The sequence below is a fragment of the Brachionichthys hirsutus genome, chromosome 16 (genome assembly GCF_040956055.1).
Source record: "Brachionichthys hirsutus isolate HB-005 chromosome 16, CSIRO-AGI_Bhir_v1, whole genome shotgun sequence".
Classification (NCBI taxonomy): domain Eukaryota; kingdom Metazoa; phylum Chordata; class Actinopteri; order Lophiiformes; family Brachionichthyidae; genus Brachionichthys; species Brachionichthys hirsutus.
In genome coordinates, this window is record NC_090912.1 from 2949430 (window position 1) to 2964479 (window position 15050).

The 15050-nt window shown below is 44.1% G+C and overlaps 2 protein-coding genes across 2 annotated transcripts; both read left to right on the plus strand.

Annotated features, from left to right (window-relative positions):
- The first annotated feature begins 350 nt into the window (after nucleotides 1-350).
- On the plus strand, nucleotides 351-2076 carry trappc5 (trafficking protein particle complex subunit 5). The gene is made up of 3 exons (XM_068750105.1): nucleotides 351-388; nucleotides 1017-1339; nucleotides 1413-2076. Exons 2-3 carry the CDS (start codon nucleotides 1070-1072, stop codon nucleotides 1707-1709), a joined length of 567 nt encoding a protein of 188 aa, XP_068606206.1. The 5' UTR covers nucleotides 351-388; nucleotides 1017-1069; the 3' UTR covers nucleotides 1710-2076.
- Nucleotides 2077-2689: 613 nt separating this feature from the next.
- Nucleotides 2690-9048, plus strand: LOC137905975 (mucolipin-1-like). Its single transcript, XM_068750263.1, has 13 exons — nucleotides 2690-2800; nucleotides 3747-3982; nucleotides 4064-4225; nucleotides 4419-4575; nucleotides 5130-5211; nucleotides 5311-5407; nucleotides 5632-5731; nucleotides 5850-5956; nucleotides 6386-6535; nucleotides 6628-6729; nucleotides 6842-6964; nucleotides 7444-7650; nucleotides 7783-9048. The coding sequence occupies exons 1-13, from the start codon at nucleotides 2758-2760 to the stop codon at nucleotides 7915-7917; spliced, it is 1701 nt and encodes a 566-aa protein (XP_068606364.1). The 5' UTR covers nucleotides 2690-2757; the 3' UTR covers nucleotides 7918-9048.
- The last annotated feature ends 6002 nt before the right edge of the window (nucleotides 9049-15050 follow it).

A 15050-nucleotide genomic window follows, 5' to 3' on the forward strand; every position in this document is an offset into this window, starting at 1 on the left:
TGTCCTGTAATAATCCACTTGTGGACACAGCAGTTGGAATGTTAACTTAGGGCTTCAGCATTTTTGTTGACCTTCACTTTCATTCCGAGTGCTGTTAAAGGATGGGAATGCCGTTAGTTTAGCATAGAGATTGGAAACAGGATCACACAGATTGCTTGGCACGAAGCTTTGTGATACATTTACCACGTTAAAATGTCTTATTTGCTGTGCTTTCATCAATAAATAACAAAAAAAGTACTAAACGCACATGTCTGAGCAGTATTTTAGCGCAGCCTCCGCTACAGCAGGGGGCGCTGTGCTGTTCTAATGGGGTTTATGAGTCAAGCGATCAAAACAACAGGAAGGAAGAAGAAGGAAGCGAGACAGGAGCTAATCTATCTTTACAAAGGTTTGTTTAATAGATGATCACATGATATCTACAGCGCGTTCTTGTTTTTATTTTATTTATTAAACTTGTGTGTTTACTGTACACTGCTGGGAAGGATCGTTTTGCACTTATCTTACCAGGAAGTCGCAGCTCGTTTCCGTAGCCAGAAAGCTAACAGCTAATGGTTGGCAGCTGTCTGAAAGGCTTTAGTAAAAAAAAAATACAGACGGTAAGAACAAATGAGATAATTATTAAATGACATTCCCGTTAATTTAAAGAGGGGGGGGGGAAAGACCAGCTTGCCAAAATGTAATGTTATACAATACGTGACATATGTATATTATTATTATATAATACTGCATTGTATAACATGCAGAACTAAAAGCATCACATATTATTTATATATATATATACCGTTTATAGCTGTCCCACCGATATTTTATGTGGATTTAGGCCAATGTACACGTCTGTGGATCGATGCACTGAATTATTTCAGGTGTGTCCATTCAAGGGATTATAAATCAGAAAATGAGGATGCCATTTCAGCAGTTCATTTAATTGAATCGTAGCTCTTGCACCTACTTAGTAATTGTTTGTCCATGACTATTTAACTAGTGTTTATGTTCTGCATATATATGTGTGCGAGTAGATACAGGTATACCGGCCCTGCGGCGTGGACTACAAATCTCACTCCAACAGAAAATGGACACGCGTTTCACTCGGGGGAAATCCACCATCTTGGAACGGCCCCTAACCCGACCCAAGACGGAAGTCAACCTGAGTGCTTTCGCTCTGCTGTTCTCCGAGATGGTCCAGTACTGTCAGAGTCGCGTGTACTCCGTGTCTGAGCTGCAGACGCGCCTGGCGGACATGGGCCAGAGTGTGGGAGCCAGTATGCTGGATGTGCTGGTGCTGAGGGAGAAGAATGGGAAGAGGGAGACCAAAGTGCTCAACATGCTGCTCTTCATCAAGGTAGGCGAAACGGTCAAACGTCGTTTGATGGATTTAGCTTTCAGAAACCTCGTGACACTTTTCTTTCCGTTAGGTTAACGTCTGGAAGTCTTTGTTTGGGAAGGAGGCTGACAAGCTGGAGCAGGCCAACGATGACGATAAGACTTACTACATCATAGAAAAGGAGCCACTTATCAACGCGTACATCTCTGTGCCCAAGGAAAACAGCAGCTTGAACTGCGCTGCCTTCACCGCAGGCATCGTGGAGGCCATCCTCACGCACAGCGGCTTCCCTGCCAAGGTCACTGCCCATTGGCACAAAGGCACCACGCTAATGATAAAGTTCAACGAGTCCGTCATATCCAGGGACAAGGCGTTGGATGGCAGATGAGGGATGATTGTGTTAATTAATAGATGTTGAAGAAATATCATCCAGGTGTCTGTTCTTGACCAGTTTTCTTTCATGGTTGCTGGATGGACTGCATCGCACTGAGCCCTGTTGTTCCGTGGGGAGGGGGGCATGCAGCATGCAGCACTGGTTCAGTCTTTAAAGTTTGGTTGGATCTTCTCACAAAATTGTAGTTTCATGACACCATTTATCATCACCGATGTTGGATAATACGTGCACCGCTATTTTGTTGCATCGGGCTTTGGCATTATTTTTCAGTTACTTTTTTTATTTTAATCATGAATGTTGTTACTATAGTAACAGAGTGGAGTTAACTTGGCATAAAAATAAAAACTAAGCTGACAAAACACTCAAACGTTCTCTCCCAGGATGTTCCGGCAGCGTGGAGGAGGCTATTAAATGTTGTGAATGTATATTCAGTATAAATAAATAGAATGAGTTAACCACATGAAAGGACATTTTTGTACACTAAAATTTAGCACATCAATACCACGCTCCAATCTGAGGTATCTGTGAATCTACAGCAGCCATTTAGCGTAGCTAATAAGGAAACTGTGGATACAGTCGTCTAAAGAACAAATCCACTTAACACTCATAATTGTCTAAATTAATGTTTAAATGTGTAAATCTCGTCTTCACTGCAGGTTAAACGTCAGCCTGACGTGTTACTTGTGCATTCAGTGCGTCTGCGACCCCCCCCAGCATGGCTTTGTGTGTTATTAATGGTGTATTTATGCGTTTAAGACGTGTGTGTCATAAAATGTACATTTAAATCTCAGTCTCCATCTTTAATTCGTCTTTGCACGGAAGAAAGTGCCTCAGCTCGAGTTCTACCAATAGCAGCGCAGACATCAGTCGCGTGGGAGAGTCACGTGTCTACCAGGAAGCTGCGCGCTGTGTTTACCAATATGTCAACACGCACACACTGCGGCGCGGAGCATCTTCTCGTGTGTCTGGTGAAATAACATGCGTTCACAACGCTGCTCGATGTCCGCCTCCGTCCTCTCCGTGCGGCCGTGAACGCATCATCATGGCGTCCTCCGGGTACACTTGCATCCAAGACGCCGCCTCAGGTTCGTCAACGCGCCATCATCACACCGGATTCGTGGCGCCGCTGAGGCTCCGGTCGTCTTTGTCTAAATTGATTTGCATGGCTGTCAAACATGACACGAGTCTTTCGATTTATTCCTCTAAATCGGATTTATTGCTGCTCGTTGAATTGATTCCCCGTTTTTAGATTACGAGCATCTGGATAAAGCAATAAACTCAAAGTAATCCAATTTATATAATTATCTGATTAATGATCAACAGACAAAAAAAAAAACTAATTAAAGTTTAAAGAGAGTGATTTATGTTTTATGTTGCCATGATGGGGAAAACAGCTGCATGACGTCATGGAGACGCTCAGACAATCACACCCGATGATGTCACCAGTGTTTGGACGGGATGAGAACGTATGTATGGCAACAGGGGAGGAGGGGGGCACGACTCCACCTGCAACATGTCACTGAAATAGTGCAGAGTCATCTGGATCGGTGAAAAAGAAAAAGTCTAATCTAAAAATAAATCCAGAGACACCATCATGGAAACTATGACGTGAGCTGATGACTCATAAACACATGACTCTAGATGTAGGCCTCCGGGGTTGGGCCCGGTAATCTGTTGAACTGGAATGAGGCAGGTCCAGGTAAAAAAAAAAAAGTACAGGGAGTTCTTCAAACTTGGTTTTGTCAGAATTTACCGGAATTTAAAATTAGGAAAAGCAAGTGTGCCGCAATCATGCATGAAATAAAATCTTTTTTATAGTCAATTCTCTGTGACAGCAGTTGCAAAAATTAAAATCCATTTAATTAATTATTACAGCTGTAAACAGAAGATGCATCCAAGTACACAAGGGTGTTTTTTTTTATTTTAAAGCTTGTGTCAATACGCCAGGACCTCATGGCCTCAACTCCTTGTGCTGACTCTCATGTGAGAATATTTAACATGTAATCCATGGACTTGTTTGTATTTCCCCAGAAAAGGACAGGCTCCTCTCCTCTGTGGCTAAATACGGGTCCCAGGATGAAGCTGGAGGTGGAAGCCCCCACCCCACTTGTCCGGTGGAGCATGAAGAACGGGAGGAGGAGGAGGCAGCGCTGAGGAGGAAGCTCAAGTACTTCTTCATGAGCCCTTGTGACAAGTATCACGCAAAGGGGCGGAAGCCCTTCAAGCTGGGGCTGCAGCTGCTCAAAATCATCATCGTGACGGTGCAGGTGCGTCCAGATGAATGACATCGTTAAAGATCGGCGCGTGAGCGGCCCGTTTGCGTGACGTTTGCTTCGTGTCTGCCTCAGTTGGTGCTGTTCGGGCTGAGCAACCAGATGGTGGTGACGTTCAGAGAGGAAAACACGGCGGCGTTCAAACACCTTTTCCTGAAGGGTTACCAGGACGACGCTCCTCACGCCGTCCACACGCAGGAGGAACTGTACAGCCACATCCACTTCGCCGTAGAGCAGGTCGCTTAAAGGGTTAATTCGCCCGTCATCACACCAGACACATTTATTAAAAAATCAAAGTTTAACGGGGCTGTATATTTCCTGATGTTGAGGGAGTGCCTGAGACGGACCTCGTTCTGAGCTGCTCGTCTGAATTTCAGTGAATTTCCCTCGAGCTCAGTTTTAATTCTCTGTTTCTTTTCTCCATTTTTAGTACATGGCCGTCCCTCACATGACTCTGGGACAGTATGCGTACGTTTTGGGCGTCGGTGTGAATGGCAGTGCGCTGTCCCTCTGCCAGAGGTACTTCAGGCGGGGCACCATCGACCCCGTCAACGACACTTTTGACATCGATCCGCGCGTCGTAACCGGTAGGAGGACTTTCTGTTTTTATCCATGGCATTTCTTCTGGGTAGATGACATTTAAATGGGTAACCTTGTTATTTAGTGGCAGCATTTTTGGGGGGGCCCCTCGGGGTAACGACTATCGGTGAGTCATTGTGTTGCTGCTCCACATAAACCAAGATGTGTCCTAAAACTGTGTCCTACTTTCAGAGGCCAGAAATAATCCCCATATCTAAGAACACAACAGAAAACGCTTTTGTTTTGTCAGATACTACAGTATAAGCCCGTCATATTTCTGCCACCGGGAGGAAGTTATTTGCATACACCTGCTCTGAAATACGAAGCCGAATCTGTGAAATGAGTAATTAGAAGGATCAAAAAGACATAAAGAGCCTCAAATCCGCCTTTATCGGCAATAAACAACACTACAAAAACTGCACTTTGACTTTGGGAAAGACATTTACATACTTTGAGGAACTCCAAACTTCCCATTAAGTAGAAAAATATGCTTTTGTCTGCTTTTAGAACTTCCCTGTGACCCATTTTCCTACTTCCTCTGATTGTTTTTTTTTATTTCCAGATTGTGTTGGACTGAATCCACCGACTTCCAGCTCTGCTCCAGGAAACATTGACTACAAGAATTTCACGCTCGAGTTTTACAAGTCAGTCGATGTGATGCTGTTTTAAAACAAATAAATAAAAATGACGATAAATGAAAACACATTGAAAATTCTTAGTCTCTCCATCATTTATGGTTCCAGGCTGATCAATGTCACGGTTGACTTCCAGCTGAAGGCCATCAACATTCAGACTATAATAAACTATGAGATTCCGGACTGCTACACCTTTGCAATCACAGTGAGTTACCTCGTCTACCATGTTTATTAAATGGAACCCCTGCAGCACGGAGCTAAATCTAAACCCGGCTGCAGATCACAAATGCAAAGTTTGCCACTTTTCCAAGTTGTATGCGAAGAGGTGATTGAGATAAGTTTGAGTTGAGATCAAATTCCTTACCGGTAGTTGTGTCAAGATTTCCGTACCCATGGGTTTGCGTATTGATCATGGCTCTTTGCTATCAGATCGCCATGGACAACAGGGCGCACAGCGGCAGAGTGAAGATCAGTCTGCAGAACCGGGCCACCATAAAGGAGTGTAAAGACCCTAACGTGTCTGGGCATGGTGAGTAACTGGTGATGCACAAGCTTCAAGGAGAGATTCTGGCTTTTTAATGTAGAAAAGCATCCACAATGTTCTCATTTGGCTTTGATCCCTCTCATTTTGGCTGCTCCTGTGTCAGCTGAGAGCTACACACGAGTGCTGTTTGATGTACTGGTGGCCATCGCCTGTCTGCTGTCCCTGCTGCTGTGTGGACGCTCCATCCTCAGAGGCATCGGCCTGCAGCAGGTAAGACGGGCTTTAATTACCCAGAAATCTGAATAAATTCACATCTTTATAAAAGATTTGCAAAACGGTTTCATTTTTCATTCTCTAAGACCGTGTTTTTTTTAGCCACATTGGATCATCGAAGTAATGTGAAATCTATATTTTAAGGTCACCTCAAAACTGCTCATAAAAGAGGGCTATGATTGTATCTGCTCCAAATGACTCACTGTTTCTTTAATTGTTACATCCCATTATGTAAATATAAGAATAAGAATATAAAAAATGATAACAGTGATACTAAAGATGGTAGCAAAAAACATAGCAGAACGGATAAAAATACCTCCGTGGACTCACACAAAAGCAAGAAGTAACGTAGAAGTCGTTAATCCACTGGATTATAATGCATATTGCATCAGATCGTAACGCAGCATCCTCCTCCTCCTCATCTAGGAGTATGTCTCGTTCTTCAAGCACAAACTTTGCCGCGGTGTGAACTGGGGCGACAGAATGGAGTTCATCAACGGCTGGTACATTCTGCTCATCGTCAGCGACACGCTCACCATCATCGGCAGCTTCATCAAAATTGGGATTGACTCCAAGGTAAAGGCCGTCGAGGAAACGCTTGAAGCACAAGCGGCCTTTTCTGTGCCGTTACTCGATGTCTGCTGATTTATGACGTGTTTGGATGGCAGACGTTGTCATCGTATGACGTGTGTGGAATCCTGCTGGGAACCTCCACTCTGCTGGTGTGGGTGGGAGTCATCCGCTACCTCAGCTTCTTTCAGAAATACAATGTAGGTGGAACCCCCCCCCCCCCCCCCTGGACAAAGATGGACAAAGATCTTATTAGTGTTACTTCCGTACAGCGGCGTCTAAATATATTTTCTGCGTCTGGCTCTATCACAGATCTTGATTGTGACTCTAAGAGCTGCTTTTCCGAACGTCATCCGCTTCTGCTGCTGTGCAGCTGCCATCTATATGGGATACTGCTTCTGTGGCTGGATTGTGCTGGGCCCTTATCACACCAAGGTAGCGTGCTCTCACTCTGCAGTGTGGAAGTAGGATCATTATTAGGCTGTTTAAGCCTTCTGTAGATTCACCATGACATGCATATATTTGTAGCTTTAATTCATGAGACCAAATTAACATTTACTAAGAATAAATGATGACGACACTGGATTTCGCTTTCTTTCTTACAATTTGTTTTACTACAAATCTGTTTAATATGTGAAATCCTCATCCAACTCGCCACATTATTCATATTGTATTTATATAAGAGTAGAGTTAGTCTTTTTATCTACTGCTTGTGCATTTTCCCAATATTTGAATCTCCCCACTTTGAATTGGAAAAGCCTCTAAACTGTGTCATTTCCTCTTTTATGCGCTCAGTGTGGCCTCCCTTCCCTTAACTTCGCTGTGTTGTGTTGTAATGTCTCGTGTGTGTGTGTGTGTGTGTGTGTGTGTGTGTGTGTGTGTGTGTGTGTGTGCGTGTGTGTGTGTGCGTGCAGTTCCGCTCCCTGTCCAAGGTGTCGGAGTGCCTGTTCTCTCTGATCAACGGCGACGACATGTTCCTTACGTTTGCTGAGATGGAGGACAGCGGGACGCTGGTGTGGGTCTTCAGCCAGGTCTACCTTTACACCTTCATCTCGCTCTTCATCTACATGGTGCTGTCCCTCTTCATCGCGCTCATCACTGGAGCCTACGACACCATTATGGTACGATTGCGTTTCATTGTGTTTACCCTTCCTGCCCTTCGTGCGTCATACGACGGAGACCTCGCCCAGTTTTCTGGTCAAATTAAATCTCATGCAGAAACGTGATTGATGCGTGATGATGTCTCCCCACAGGCCCAAACGCAGGACCAGGTACGCATCACCGAGCTGCACGCGTTCATCGCCGAGTGCACAGACACGCCCAGCTCTGGCAAGTTCCGTGGGCCTGAGGGGTCGTCCTGCTCCTTCTTCTGCTGCTGTGACGGGTGAGGAGGAGGAGGAGGGAGAAGAGGATGCACAAAAGGAATGAGCAGTCTGCATATATGTTTAGTGAGTGTAAGGGTGTCTTGATATTCTTTTTATCTTTCTCTTTGAAGCATGATATTTCCAGTCCAGTTGCACTGCATCTTTCAGATTCCCAGCAGGGACCAGAAATGACTTGAACAGGCTGACCTTGGACCAGTTTGTCCGCCGCTGTCCCTGTTTGAATTTTCCATCTAAAATTGTACTGCAATGGTTGAACCCTCAAGGGCAATTACCTGCCTCGGCTTATTTACTCTATGAATAATTTATTGTCTCTTTTTGTGATGTCTGATTGTTAGAGATTTGATCACTCAATGCATTCTGCCAGTAAACGCAGGCATGGCTGTAGATTGCAGAAGGACGCACAAAGGAGAATTTATTCCAGTTTATGTACGCCGTTTTTATTGTCCTGGGAGCTACCCAGACGGCTGCACTTTTATTATGTAAATATGTGTATGTCCTGTGAAGCTTCATAGCAGAATAGACACCGGAGTCGGTTAGGATGAAAATGCGATCAAACTTCTGTCCCATTTTTGTTCAAAGCTGTAGTTCATTTACTCTGCGTAAAGAAATATAGTCAAAGTGAGACGGACCTCAATCCGGACTGTAGGGAAAACTTATTTTATTGTTTAATGACTTGTTAATGTATTCAATGTTGTTTACCGTCACACCACACGGGCAGTGTTTTCTTTTAATGACTTTTTATTTACACTCCGTTGCACGTAAGATTTACCATATGAACAGGTTAATTTGGTTTATATGGATCACGGGGGAGCCATTCAGCACAACGGAGCAACGCACTGCATTGTAAATGCATCTGTTAGTGTTCCCTCGACGCACGTGAGAGGGTTATCGAATGCTGCTTTGATTTAAAGCTAACAGTATATTTGCTCACTAAATCGCTTTTCTTTAATATTTTGTCTGCTGTTTTTTACAATTGTGTTTTTTTAAAAACTAACAATTGCTAAGTGGGATCTTTCTTTGGCTGTATTGGAGGAACTTGTTCAGGTTCTCACCATCATTTGTAGTTAATATTTTCTGTGAAGGTGCCACCTCCTGAATGGAAAGTACATGTCTGCAAAATAAAACTGAAAGAATCTGAAATTGTGTAAAACATTATTTTATTCGTAATTCAGGCCAGTTTTATGGGATCAATGACTTCCTGTTTCACATCAAGGGTATGTTCGGCTTTACTAGCCAGCTTATAAAATTCTTCATGCAGTTTGGGTCCACTTATTCACTGTAAGAAGCAGCCACATCACACCAGCTCTTAAATGGCTGCCTCCAAGTTTTAGAATTGATTTTTAATAGATTTTACTGCTTGTCTCTAAATCCTTGAATAGTCTCAAGTTTATTGTTCAAGCTTATTTATTTAAGCTTTTTTTTTTTATACACAATGCTTTATTTGATGTAGCTGATGGCCTGTTGTGTGTGTTCTGGTAATCTGATTACCACCACTAGAGGGAGGGAGTAGCTCTGTCAACAGCAAGCCGTGAGCCAATGAAAGGTGTAATAAAGAGCAGGAGGCTAAAACAGAAAGAGATGAAGGGTGAACTTTTAAAGGAGATTGTTGCTTCTGCAAAGAGTAAAAAAAAAAAAGAATAAGTACCAAAACCTTCAAGTCAATTACTTCTTCAGACTACATCTCAACACAAAGCAAGGGCAGAGATTCAGGTTCAGGCTATGCAAACAAAACAACACACTTAAGAGGCAAGTAGTCGAGATGTGAGAGCATCTTAAACAGGAATGAAGAGGCAGAAATGTGCATGCTCACTCTTCTTGCTGTGGTAGAGTGGTATGAGTGACCCAGCCAATACCCTTAATACACGCATGCATTATTTACTCAAGGATGCTAGCAGGACAGAGACAAAGCACTTCCAATCAGACTGACAGGAACTGGCCGGCTTGTTTTGAACATTATCAAGCTTCGAGTTAAAGCTGATTAAACAGTCCCACGGAGAAAACAGTCAGTGTGACAGAGGCTTGCAGCCAGTTTCCCATCTGAGTTACCTGCACATGTTACGTATCTCGATAGCATGATGCTCCCTGCTCATGGCTCACACACTGCAGAACATGCATGATATATTATTGCAACGTTCGGTTAATGAGGTTCACTCAGGGTCATTGTCTATGCATCCTTCTTCTTCACGTGTCGCCTGTCAGTGAGTGTGGTGCCATCCTGCATATTGATGATATGCTGTGCTGGCTTGTTGCGCTCCTCAGAGAGGTGTTATTTGTGGTGTGAAGTTGTTGCATGGTAACAAACCTCATGCATTTAGTGGTCAATCGTCTTAAGAGGCCTTTGACTTGTGAATATCTGTATGAAATGCTGGCTGTGTGATGGGCGTGTCTCTCTCTGTGGTAAAGCTGCTTCCAAGCAGGAGATTCAGATCTCTGCACAATTTGTACAGCTGAGCATACACGCTGGAATACACGAAAGGCCACATATCTGTTTAAATAACTAATGAGAACCGCTCACTGGAGGCCAGGTTTCGGGGGGTTTGACCAAGTGCCAGGCCTTTTGTGCAGCGGCTGCCCCAGCTGGACTTCGGGACGGGAGGAAATAACACTGAGATAAATAAGACAGGAACTGTGCAGCGGGGGTACACAACCCTGCCCCTTCCCGTCTCTGCTGCTGCACGCCACAGCCAGTGTAAAAAAAAAAAAAAACATCATGTTCCTCTCTTTGTTGTGGCTGGTTGGCCATGCCAATAAGTCAATCAGCATCAAGCCAGCAGGCATCGAACCCCGGGAGACCCCTCCCTCTGCCTGGTCTCCTTCCGTGACTTTTATGTATTTCCACACACACACACACACACACACACCTTCATGGATACTGCATGATCACGCAGAAGCATCCACACACAACAAGAGTACGTGGGTATCGTTTTCACACATATTTAGTACGAGCAACTGTACAAGAAGAATATGTACAAAATGCACATATTTCTATGGGCGTGACTTCCAGCAAGACAAGGAATAATAATAGGAATGAGATACTCTGGAGAAGAAAATAATAAAATCATACATAGTAAAAGGTACCACTTTTACTACCACATGTTATGACTGGTCTGGGTATCATTTTTGTCACAAATCAATAAAATATTATACAGTCTTTGTGTTATGCGCCAAAAATTAAGCCTGGTGGACTTAAACCATTCCTACATCCCCCCCCTTCCCACTTGATTCAAGGGGGATAATCAGAAGCAGAATGGTGGCAGGTGCAGCCCTCCAAGTCGATGGGTGATCTATTTCATCAAATTCCCTCTGGAGATCTGAAAGAGTCTGCAAGACAAAATGTTTATGTAAATTAGGTTCGCTGTAGGTTTAGGTTTTCCTTTTCCATGCCATACATTTCCACCTTGAGCTTAAACAAAGGGCCGAATCTCGTTTCTCCAGCAATTGGAATGCGAACACTGAACCGCGGGATCGGCATGAAAAGAAACCCATCCACAGCAGAGACACAAAAGCACGGTTCATGTTGTAGACAGAGCCGGGCGACTGCCGGGAGCTGAGCGGCATCACAGACAGCAGGCAGGCAGACAGACAGACAGGCAGACAGGCAGGCAGGCAGGCATCCTGATCCTTCTCAGTTACCTTTAAGTACATCTAATATGTTATGGTTCATTAGAAATAATTACTCTGATTATAATTTCACAATCAACAGATTTGAAATGTGTGAAGAGAATTCACATTCTCTATGCAACAGTTGCAGGGAAGGGCAACAATGCAGGCAACTTGATGCATATGAGGTATCAGTGGTGTGTGTGTGTGTGTGTGTGTGTGTGGTCAAGCATAGATAAATGAAGAAAAGGGTTTGCAGAGGAGAAAGAAAAGGGGGGAGAAGAGGGAGGACAACAGACAACCGGGAGGAACTCGGGCAAGAGAGCAGAGTGACATCATCGTTGGTTTGAATAATCCCCAGCCTGGGAGGTGATTGGCTGTGCTTAGAGAAAGCAGAGTTCCACTGCTATTTGCTATTTGCTATTCAAGCCTTTCATTCCAGCATGGCGCGCTGGCATCGTGAATGCTGCCTTCAAGGACTCATAGTCATCTCCTTTTTCTGAGGTTGGAAATTGTAAAATGTATTTAAGAGCTGCAATAATCTGACAGTTGTAAAATTATTTCTGGTGAATATGCCTGAAAGAACCTTAGAGGAATGCTTTTTATTTTATTTTTTATTTTTTTTACAAGGCAGTGACACCAAGAATGAAATTAGTTCTTATTCTTGCAGGTATTTTTTTAATTTATTATGTGGTACAGGCTCGATAATTTCCATACTACATATTATAAACTAAATAGCCATCCTGTCCACCATTTATCCACTTGCCAGTTAACAGGCTAGTAGGATTAGATACAGGATTTATCCTCAATATAGCAAATGACAGCAGAATGTCTTACTGTTCGGAGGAGTAACACAATTTGTTTTGCTCTGTCCTTCAACTGTTGAATTTATTTTTCTTGGCACATCCGCGAGTGATCAACTTAGCAGGGTGGATCCCGACTACATACAAAAACATTGAGTGGTGGAATATAAGACTTGTCAAACAAGTAGGGCCTTATTTAATCAGCTCTGCACTGTGCTGATATCTGTGGGAATGGCTGAAAGAAGCTGCTGTGGATGAAGGAACTCAGGGTTATAATAGCCTATTCCTCTAATATGTCCATTATTTTAAAATAGATATATTAATTGCACCTTTATTCAACAGCTAGGCTATTTACATGTATTTGTATGTTACATATTACCCTACATAACAAACTTGAAATAAAAAATCTAGAAATAAGTCCAATGTGGTCACCTGTGGTTCTGTGACTTTTGTGAAATTGATCCAAATGATGCCATTGATTATGTTATCTCCCACACATGTAAATCAATAGAAGGTCAATATTAAGATGCTGAAGTAGCTTTAAATTAGCATCACAAAACAACACAGCAGGGCTGTGAGTCATGATTATACAAGAGTGGGTGTGTTTACTCTGATGTTTGTTTCACTTTTAATGGTTTACACAAAAGTACTTTTTGTGAAATGCATTAGGTTCTATATGGTCTTCTTTTTGACTAGTTTAATGGTCCAGGTCAAAGATACTCCATTGTAATGGATCATAAATCCGTAATAATTAACATATTATCCCCTAATATGTCGTACTTTATTTATTTTACTTTTATTAAAAAAATAAACTTTGAATCAACATGCATCATGAATACATCAGAATATTCACCCTCTCGTGTTTGCATTTTACTAAAACATATACAAATTGTCACGAGTCGCTCGTAAAGACGCGCTTGAGGTTGTTCCGACATTTCCGACAGCCCCTGAAGGCAGCGGCGGCCCCGTCCTCTCCTCCGCTCCCATCCATCCGCTCGCCGGTCTAGTATGGAGAGAGTGAGCGAGAGAGTGCAGCGAAGCGTCCGTCTCCTCCTTTCTTCCTTCCAGGGAACGTGCATCACTCGTGAGACTCCTGAAAGATAGAAGTGTATTTTTCCTCTCCCCCCCCCACCCCCAGCTCGTTCCTCACCTCTTCCTGGTTTCATTTTTTTTATCCTCATCCTCACTTTGGTGGGTTTTCTTTTCCCTGCCTCTGGGATTCAGGCGCTTTGAATCGCTCGCTAACGCAGGGGCGTCGCTGAGAGGATCTTGCTAGCCTCGACTGGTAAGCGCGATAGTGTTTTAGCCCGAGCTAGCATGCTAACGCCGGATTCTAACTCATGTCAAGCTAATTCGCGGCGCCGGCACCGACTCTCGTCCGTTCCGGACGGAGCCTCACTTGATTACCTTTAACCCGAACACGAAACCACGTGTTACCGGCTCATCTGCGTTAAATCTGCAGTATAAAAGGTCTAAAAGCTTCTTTATATCAGTGTCACGTCATCTTTGTCGCCGCCGAGCCCTCTCGCTTTAACCTCCTGTTGAAATGGTCGATGGGGCGGTGGCAGGCTGGGAATGCCCGACGGACGCGTCAGCCCTGAAACACAGTGGGATTGTTTCAACGTGTGCTCTTAGCCTCTTTCTCGTTCTCACGACGCGTTCGCCTTCTTTGTGTGACCATTTTGTCGGTCCTGTTCCCCTCCCTAAACTTTTCCCCTTCTCTCCCCTCCCTCTCCATCCTCTGCCGATGCCCATTGTTCTGCAGAGGGCAAAGTGCTGAGAGCCACGGGGAGACAGAAGGCCGGAAAACGTAGCACTAATAATTGTGCAATTATTATTTCTTCAGAAATACTTATGTTGTTGTTTTTATTTTGTCTTATTATTGCATTAATATTCTCATTAACATCCAGCCGAACGATCCCTGAGACGGATTTTGTGTGCGGACTCAAGATGGCATGTAATCAGAGGTGATTAATGGTACCCCGAAAGTCATCATCTATTGTGCTCTGAGAGTTAAGGCTGGGGGGGGCCTCATAGCTGCTCATTCACCGACTCTTTTCTGAGAGCAACAAGACAGATTACTGCCCCCCCCTGTAGAACAATGGAGAGGAGAAAACACAGCCAGTTCCCAAAGCCTGACCAAGAGCATTTAATAATCTGCAAAAACATGCACGCAATGGAAAGCTATCCTGAACCCCCCCCGAGGTGCTCCAGACAGCGACATAGATTGGCTGAATTTTGGAGACCGCAGTCGGCATGGGTGGGTCAATAGTGTGTGGCGACCGACCATGAGGTATTGATTGATGTCACCCCCCCCCCCCCCCCCGAGTAAATGGCATCCCGGGGTGACTAATATGAACACTTTTAATGCTCGGAGACTCTCCAGGACTCGGGTCAGAGGTGGGCTGAGCCATCGGCTACGGCGTGGATGAGAGAATGGCTGACTCACGGTGTCGGTGGGTGAGACGGGGGGGGGGACGGGGGGGACGGGGGGGGGAATGGCGGACGTTCAGGCGGCCCTGATGCGATCATGAAATTAAATTTAGCCGTCATTATTTAAGATGGGTTTAAAAGCTTATTAGTTGGAGGAGATGGATTACTGCCTGAGGCCTTGTGTGTGTTTGGAGAGGATTTGTCAGAAACAACTTAAAAAAAAAAGAGATGATTAAAGCAGAAATGTCTATATATATAAAGACCGGATCGTTATAGTTGGGATTGGTTGGTGTTTTGTGA

Bases quoted from the DNA above. Each gene is read 5' to 3' on its own strand.
- LOC137905975 (XM_068750263.1), top strand. From the start codon at position 2,758: ATGGCGTCCTCCGGGTACACTTGCATCCAAGACGCCGCCTCAG. The intron at 5,212-5,310 runs GTCAGTCGATGT...TTATGGTTCCAG, and splicing joins TTCACGCTCGAGTTTTACAA to GCTGATCAATGTCACGGTTG. The intron at 5,408-5,631 runs GTGAGTTACCTC...CTTTGCTATCAG, and splicing joins GCTACACCTTTGCAATCACA to ATCGCCATGGACAACAGGGC.
- trappc5 (XM_068750105.1), top strand. From the start codon at position 1,070: ATGGACACGCGTTTCACTCGGGGGAAATCCACCATCTTGGAACGGCCC. The intron at 1,340-1,412 runs GTAGGCGAAACG...TCTTTCCGTTAG, and splicing joins ACATGCTGCTCTTCATCAAG to GTTAACGTCTGGAAGTCTTT.